At 54.1% G+C, this 8,094-nt stretch overlaps 3 protein-coding genes across 3 annotated transcripts in view; 2 read left to right on the top strand and 1 right to left on the bottom strand.

The window, feature by feature from the left end:
• Nucleotides 1-1,643: 1,643 nt before the first annotated feature.
• VOLCADRAFT_71355 (uncharacterized protein) lies at nt 1,644-3,685 on the bottom strand (the record flags this gene model as incomplete). Its single annotated transcript, XM_002959521.1, has 6 exons — nt 1,644-1,848; nt 1,894-1,997; nt 2,425-2,547; nt 2,817-2,897; nt 3,294-3,386; nt 3,602-3,685. Coding segments are annotated over 6 exons (690 nt in total), but the record flags the coding sequence as incomplete, so codon positions are not given.
• A 1,547-nt stretch (nt 3,686-5,232) lies between these two features.
• Nucleotides 5,233-5,967, top strand: VOLCADRAFT_101060 (uncharacterized protein; the record flags this gene model as incomplete). The annotated part of the gene is made up of 1 exon (XM_002959523.1): nt 5,233-5,967. The coding sequence occupies one exon, from the start codon at nt 5,233-5,235 to the stop codon at nt 5,965-5,967; it is 735 nt and encodes a 244-aa protein (XP_002959569.1).
• Nucleotides 5,968-7,027: 1,060 nt separating this feature from the next.
• VOLCADRAFT_101059 (uncharacterized protein) overlaps nt 7,028-8,094 on the top strand; it is a gene marked incomplete at both ends in the record, with an annotated part of 2,473 nt that continues 1,406 nt past the window's right edge. The window contains 4 exons of the mRNA XM_002959522.1: nt 7,028-7,045; nt 7,383-7,493; nt 7,547-7,612; nt 7,914-7,952. Coding sequence (XP_002959568.1) covers nt 7,028-7,045; nt 7,383-7,493; nt 7,547-7,612; nt 7,914-7,952 — 234 coding nt within the window. The remainder of the gene's footprint in view (nt 7,046-7,382; nt 7,494-7,546; nt 7,613-7,913; nt 7,953-8,094) is intronic.

Here is an 8,094-nt window from a genome sequence, read left to right as displayed (position 1 = left end):
AGCAAGTAACACATCTACGGACGCCTCGCCTGTTCGCCTGTCCATGGACCCCTGAATTTTCTTCAGTTAGACGTCTACCTCGCTTGTTTTTCGCTGTCCTCGTCGTTTTAAGCTGTGTGTGCCTGCCGTAGTGCTTTGGCTTGCCTTGCCTCGCTCATAAGGGCGAACTGGGCGAGTACTTCCGGAACGTGCCATCATGTCGCGTCATCTCTTCTGTTGAGTGGATACCCTGCCGGGTGGGCGGGCTTGCGACTGCGGATTGTTTTTAGTTGCATAACCTGCCTTCCAAGAAAACCCACATCCGCATATGCGGTCCGACGCAAACGGTATTCCCGCCCGTGCAACCGATGGATGATGTCCTAAGACGCTTCGGGTTCAGTTTTGACCACACCGCCACCAGGAGACGTCCAAGTCCTGAATGTCGTACATACAGACCATCACCAGCCCTGGTACGCAGCAGCTACTCCCACTGATGTCACGTCCGATCCATCTTACGCCACAAACAAATGTGGTGCTCTACAGACACAGCAGCAAATAGTCAATAGAAGCATGTCAAGCCCTAAACCCCACCTATGCAGCTACGTGCACTCTTCATCCAGCCCCGGTTAAAGTACTGACTGGTTGACGTTACTGTCTTATACCGTTTAAGGGCTTTGGTCCGATTCCTGGGGGGAACCCCGACATTGTCGGGAGCGTAAGATTTTGGCTAGCTGCTGAGATGTGGAGTTGAGATCACAGTTGATGGATCGAGAGTCGCACGCTGGATTGGTGGCGATTGATAAACTGTCTCTACGGATGTTCGGGTGAATGGATGAGGAGGGATCTTAGAAGGCAGGATCAACCGCCTTGGACTTCCAGTTCTTATGGCGTAGTACAGTGTGGTAATGGTGGATGGTGCTGTATGGTCTGACAAATCGTAGAATTTACAATATGCTCAAGTGGCCCAGAAGCCTCCCACTCTGTGGCAACTCAAATTCAGATTCAAATTCAAATTCAAATTCAGATTACTGACAAAATTGACTGTCCTCTTTTATGCAGGGCGGGCCAATACTTCGTCTCTCGATGTGGGTGCATTGAAGAATAGCAGCAATGTACCCGTCAAAACTTTCGCGACAAAAATATTAAGCGCCTGTCAAAGCAGCCCGAATACACGTACAGACAGTTATTGAGGGTGCTGTGTGAAACAAATACCTCAGCCGCGCAGCCATGCGCCCTCGCCAGCCGTACTTTCCATTGCTGTCCTTTGCCTTCTCTCTCTCCCTTTCTTCCTAAGTCCCCCTACTTCTTCCTCTGGCTCCATCTCTCCTTCCATCTCCCTCTTTTTCATTCTACCTACTGTCTGTTTGCATGCTCACCTACCTGTACCTCTACCTGCTTACCTGCCACGCCGATCTGCAAGCCAAAGCTCAATCCAAACCGCCTGCCTGTCCTCTCTTTTACCTACTCCCATAAAAAAACGCAGTATGTCGGTGAATATGCGAATGGAAGACCATACGCGTGAAATAAACAAAGATGTGAACGGCAAATCGAATATATTCCCGACCGGGCCCGACCAGCTTTCCTGATGCAGCAAACGCCCTTTTACAGCGTACAGGGAACACAACATACATTTTATGTGCTTTGCATGACGGTGGAAGCCTTCCCTAGTCTGCCTCCACATCATCCGCCTTGGGCTGCAGCCATGGGTGTCTCAGGAGCTGCGCCGCGGTGGGTCGCTCCAGGGGATCTGGCGCCAGCGCCGCAATCACGAAGTCACGTGCGGCGGGCGGCACTGAGGCGGGGAAGTGCAGCGAGGCAGGGGTCATCTGGCTGCGGACGAAGCCACTGACGGAATCGCCGTCCGGAACGCTGCGTTTGTCAGCTGAGGAAGCGGCCGCGGTGCTTGGGGAGGACTTCACTACCGGCGGAAAGCCCACCATAAGCTCGTACGCCAGAACGCCGCCGGCCCAAATATCCTGTGCGGGGCGGGGGCAGTGTGGTGGTGTGTGCATCATCAGCTACTAAGAACTGAAGTCACAAAGAGACAGACATGCTTGCCAGGATTCAGCCTTGTCCTCAGACATCAGCATTGCACTGTGCTAGCCCGGACAGGATGCGCCGTGTGGGTTTCCAGAGTTCCTTCGTCGAATCTTCGGAGTCCGGGCGCCGCGCTGTGATGCTGCAAGGGACACAGCTGCGACATCTCCAGCACCCAGCCTAGCTAAGAGGGTTATTTGAGCTGTCAACTACGACTTTGATGGCTGGGTTGCCCCTCGACCGACGGAATCGCACCATCCTAGCCGTTTCCAGCAACCCTTCCTTTTGCCACACTGCGAACTTTCCTCACTTCCCCCTCCCCATCACACGCACCACTGCTGTTGAGTAGGCGTATCTGGGGTCGTCCTTGTTCTCATGCGGCGCATGCTTGAGGGGGCATCGCTCCACCTCGGGCGCCATGTAGCCCTCAGTGCCGGCACGGGTGACGGCTCGCTCCTGGTTCAGGTCGATGCTGACGCCGAAATCCGCCAACAGCAGCCGCCAGTTCTGAGAAAGCAGAATGTTTTCGGGCTGCGGGTGCAGGGTGAAAGCCACGCGTAGCAGGTTAGGGGGATGAAGCCTTGGAGTGGTGCCAGAAGCAAAACAGGGCATGTGCGAGTCCTGCTGTCAATCAATTTAGTAGAGCCACGTTTACGTATTACTTGCCGTGCACGATGTCGCGTGTGCTATTCGCTATCGTAGTTGCAGGCATCCGCCCGCGTGAGTCTAAGTCCAAGCAGCTTGCCAAGATACTGGCAGCTTGCACGTGTAACTGCATTACGAGGTGTGTGCCTTCCTACCTTAATATCCCGGTGGCAGACTCCCCTGGAGTGAAGGTAGGACAGGGCCTCCAGGAAGGGCCGCATCACACCGTCAGCAACCTGTGTTGTGTGGCGAGATGCACAACTTCTGGTGGCTTGGAACTTTGTTGATGTGCATAGTATACCAACCCCGACAACCCTGGCACGGGTTACTACCAGGCTCAGCGACGATTGTTCATCTTTGATGTGACACCAGCAGCCGCCAGCAGCAGCATCTCCCCCGTGGGCATACCATAGGACCGGAGCGGATACACTGTGCGAGGTACCATTCCGGACTGTAATATTTGCCAGAAGAATGCTCAGTCCTGCATCGTCTATATGGCTGGTAGATTCTGCCATGTCTTGCAGTAGTGCAATCATTCGCCATGCCGCCCGACCTACCCGGCATCCGAGCCTACGGCACCCCGGCCTGCCCTGGCACCTCCTCCATCCTCCCCCTCACCTCCACGCACCTACCTGTTCGTGCGGCATGCGGCCGCCGATCTGCTGCAGAATTTCGTACAGGTCGCCCTGCGCCGCATATTCCTGGACGAGCACCACCCGGTCACTCTTGTCCTGCAGTGCAACAAGACGCGCGCATCACCGGTTCACCGCTGAAATTGAGTTGAAACCCGCCCATTTCACGGCATCGCGATCTCAACTAAGATAAGCATTTTCCTAATCCAGTTTGCAGTGGAACGAACCAATTCGGGAAATGCAATTTGTCCCCAAGGAAACTTCTGGTCAAAACGCTGCTGCCTTAAAGGAGGGATTTCCCAACGCACCAAGAACGCAGCGTATAGGCGGGCCACGTGCTTGTATACGAGGTGTAAGTGGATCTCGATCTCGCGCTTCAGCCTGCGATTTACAAATCGGTGGATGGAAAATGGCCAGCGGGCTCAGCGGCGCGTCAACCGACTCTACTGTTTTCTTCTACTATTGCAACTACTAGGGAACTACCCGGCTCCGGACCAGGAACCGGATTGCTGTCGGCGGGCTCAGGTTTCGGAGCAGCATGCACGCCTTCCCTTTTTATCCTCCCTTGCTATGTGCTGGACGCTAGCCTGTCACCTGCCCTGGCAGTTCACCATTGCCACGCTGCCCCGGAAATCGCGAGTGCGTCGGAGGACACCACCACATGTGTCGTACTCACATGTGTCGTACGTTGGATGGCATCCGTGTAAGAAAATAGACCTGCAAGGCCCATGAGGGACGGTCACGGAATAAGGAGGCCACAGACACGGCGGGGGCGACGCTGTGGTGCATTCTGATTTGTGAAGGCGTAAAGCGCAGAGGATGCCTGCGTGCTGAGATTGGCGTGTTTAAACTACGCTGAAGGAATTATTCTTAACGCAGCTGTAAGGGATTTTGCATTGGCCATACGGCATTGCGATCTACGCAGCATGGTATATCTTTTTGTACTCGTGAGGCTTGGGGTGGATTGGGTGCTAAAGACGGCGGGTCTGTGAGGTGGGCTGGGCGCACTTATGTAGCGCGCACCAACACCTGCACCGTTGGAAGGTTCCTTGCAGCCCGCACCCACTAGAGCACAGCATGGCAAGCCTGAAGCAATCATTAACGATCATTGTGAATATTCTGAACGGACGGTGCCGTACGTGAGCGGCTCAGCGCCGGCCGACAGGAGCCCGGCCCAACCCCGAGGGGTTTGCTGGCGGGTGAGCACACCCTAACCCTTGCCCACACCTTTCAACTTACCTTGAGAGCTACAGGAATTCCGGATTGGCGGCAGGTTGCCTGCAAGCAAGCAACAAATGCATTAAAAACATGCAAACATCGGATTATACGGGTAGGCTGGGAAATAAGCAAGAACGCGTAAAGGAATAAAGTGAGGCGCGTGTGTCGTCCTACATGCCGGCGGATAAATAGCCTGTCGGCAGTAACATGTACGGGCGCCGACCCGTGGAACCCTGCGTTGGTCTCCAGTCCGCCGTTAGCATCCATCATCCGGTATTGTACCCGTTGCCAGAGCTTAACTACTCCAACATCTACAACGCAAAAACCAAACCGTCGGCCCATTCCTAGCTTTGCCGCGCAAACAACCCGTGCACCGAACAATATCGAGGATGGAGCTACCCCTGAAACACGCCTAGGCCAGAAGCCCCATGTATCTAATGATACCAAGGAGCAGCATCCCGGTGCGCCGCCATAGCCGATTGCAGCATGATGCTTGCAAACCCGGGCACACCCAGCCAAATCACCAGCGGCTTTGCATTGCGCCATACCATAACGCAACGTAGACCATTTTGACCATACTTGACAAATTTAAACGTCGTCCTGCTCATCGCAAGAGCATGGTTTGTGTTTCTGTCGTCGAAGCACACTCTGAATGTCACCTACCTACCTACGAACCTGTCCACCACGCACCTTGTATACCGATGAGGCCGCTCCCTTGTATATGCGCTTATGGATGACGAAATCGTCCAGCGACCAGGCGGAGCGCCGCATTTCGATGGGGATTGCCGGTGAAAGGCCCAACAGCCTTACTCGGCTGGTGCCCCCTTCGGCCGGCGTTGGCTGCGACGGCATCAGTGGCGCTGGCTCTGCGACAGTGTCCTCCAGGACCAAACGTGAGCGGAGGAGTCCGGGGCTAGGGACGCTGGATACGGCGGGCAATGGTCCGCTGAAGGACTCGCAAAAAGCTGAACCGTTGCCGGGGGTGCCGGGGACAATGCGATTGCCCAAGCTGCTCGCCATAGCATCCGTCAGGGCGCTTGGCATCCGGGTAGCAGGCAAGCTTGGCAACGGGCATGGTACAGAGGAGCTTGGGCTGGCGATCGAAGCGGCGCAGCGTGGTGCTTGCAGTCTTGAAAGGCGCTGCTGGCTGGGTGCTCCGGATCGTGTCTTGCAAAGGGGTGTTTCAGGCGCTTGGCCTGCATCGTTCACCGAGGCGCTGAGTGTGGCCATGAGGTGGGAGGTCGGAAAGGGCCGGCCAGCAGGCGAACGATCATGTGGTGATCCCGGACTTGAAGCTCCGCTCGTGGGCGAGCCCAATTCGTTTGAGTATTTCCTGGTGGTGCTGATCGTGTCCAGCTTTGACTTCAGGGCTCGCCACAACGACGGGAGCTTTCCTGGTGCCTTGCTGCTGCTACTGCTGCCGTTGACGCTGCTGTCCGCGAGAGGAGACGAATGAGAGCGGTAGAGGTCCATAGCTGCTGAACGGTGATCGGAGTTCTTCGACAGGGGACGGAACAAAGAAAAGCTCTGTTAGTCTTCCACGTCCCAGTTGTGAGAATCCGAACAGCAGTCTCTTACGCCTGTCCTATCTTACGAGTAACGGCGAACCTGCCTGGACGCTCGGCGTCTCTTTAGTAATGAACGTCATCGTAGCTAGTTTTAGACCCTTCAGATAGTTCCGTACGCCACTCCGCATCGATTGGGTTGAATGCACTGGGGCAACGCATTACATCAATGTATTGTATCAAAAAAATGTTAATCACCCTTAGGTTTTTGACCTCAGGTTAGGCGCTGCTTGGGTGCGAAAAAGAAACCAGAAAGCTAGCTTGCAGCGAATGCTTGTGTCACTAAATAATTCTACATATTTTATTTACCTATTCATGGACGACTTCGACACATATATCGCCTCCTACGATGTGCGGAGTTTCCTAAATGTTAGGACCTTACGTCACGTGAACGTACGTAGATAAACTCTCGTCCGAGGTATCGTTTTAATTTCCGTGAAATTTAAGCTTAAAGCCATTTTGATGCGTCTTATTATCCACTTCAGGGACCGCGCACTACCACTTTAAAGCGTTTGGCCCGCGGCACGATAGATTCTTTTTACCAAGAGGACAGACGACAGCTGCTATACTCGAATGAACTAGTAAAACGTAAGCCTTTGACGTACTGGCAACAGCCTTCGGAGTTCGTTGTCCCGGCCGGCTAATCACGAACAACCTAGTCCTCAGAGAGGCAGCGCAACGCGCAATTTGCATATTTAATGCTGGCGTAATCATTCTGCTTAAGACCTAAGACACGTGCTATGCGCGGAAGGTTCTGTAAGTGTCGTTTCGCGGGTGTTAATCCCAACGGTCCCAAATCCCAGCGGTTTTAGTGGCCAGCTGCGTAGAAGTTAGGGTGTATTTCCAGTGCGGATTAAGGCCAGGGATTAACCCTCTGTCCTACATCGATACCTGCTCAAACGGCTAAGTTGATGGCAAACTTACCTCGCCTTTTCAACCTTTGGTTCCCTTATGGAACAAAACTATGTGGTAAGCTCGTACCAAGGACTTCCGTGCCATAATCCCTGGCCTAATCCGCACTGGAAATGCACCCTTAGTATAACTGTGAAGTTCTGTGCGCTAGGCAAGGGTGACAACGTGCCCCACGTTGCCATTTCACATGTTCCATACGCCAGTCTACAACTAATATTGCGGAAAGTGTCCTTCAAACTGATACTGGTGCAGCCCAGCTGTCGAGCCTCGCCTAGGCATGACCCCGCCTAGGGAAGTTCTATCAGCGTCCTCTACGTACGGCCGGGGCATAGGCTCGGCGTCCAGGTATTTTAACTTGCCGTATTTTCCGTTGGTTTCTTCTGTGCCCTTGGAGCTGCCAAACTGGCGTCGAATTGCGGCACGCGGCCTGTATTACGTTAAGATAGGGAACGCCAAGCCCAACACGCGTGCGCACGCTACAGCCGGCCCTTACCGGCAAAGTAAGGTAAGGGCCACTCCAGCACTTGCTATGCCAAAGCACGTGATCTCTCGTCACAGCAGGTTCAAATTAATTATACGTACTTGTTATACCAGCTTGTTGAGATAGATCAGGCTTCAAACCAGGTATGCAGTATGACTCCTTGACGTTGCTTAAATGTCATCGCGTGATCCGTACTCACTACTAACTTTCTGTGGGGAAGGCCATTGCGTCTGCGACCACACTCCCGCGGTACCCAAACCCTTCAAAGACAACTCCGATCAGCCCTTTGGCTGTTATTGGGAGGGCGGGTGGGCCGCTCGCACGGCAATCGAGTAGAGAGCACGAAAATAACCTAATGCAGTCATCGCCAACAGAAAACGTAAGCCTCCAGCCTCACGCCATCCGCCTTCCACCTACCACTCATATTTCCCACCTCGTTAACAGGTCTCTGCCGCGTTACCTCTAGTTCGGCTCGTCCCTCAGGTAAACTGCGCTCGCCACTACTTTTTGCCATTCCCATTCGCCTCCACCCCGCCTCTGTTTCTTCACAGAAGCGGCGTTCTCCTTCGCCGCTGTTACATCTCCTCTATGTGACTCTTCCTCACTCGACCGGGTCCTCTGCCTA

Source organism: Volvox carteri, assembly GCF_000143455.1.
Source record: "Volvox carteri f. nagariensis unplaced genomic scaffold VOLCAscaffold_324, whole genome shotgun sequence".
Taxonomy (NCBI): Eukaryota; Viridiplantae; Chlorophyta; class Chlorophyceae; order Chlamydomonadales; family Volvocaceae; genus Volvox; species Volvox carteri.
This window is presented reverse-complemented; position numbering and strand designations above follow the sequence as displayed.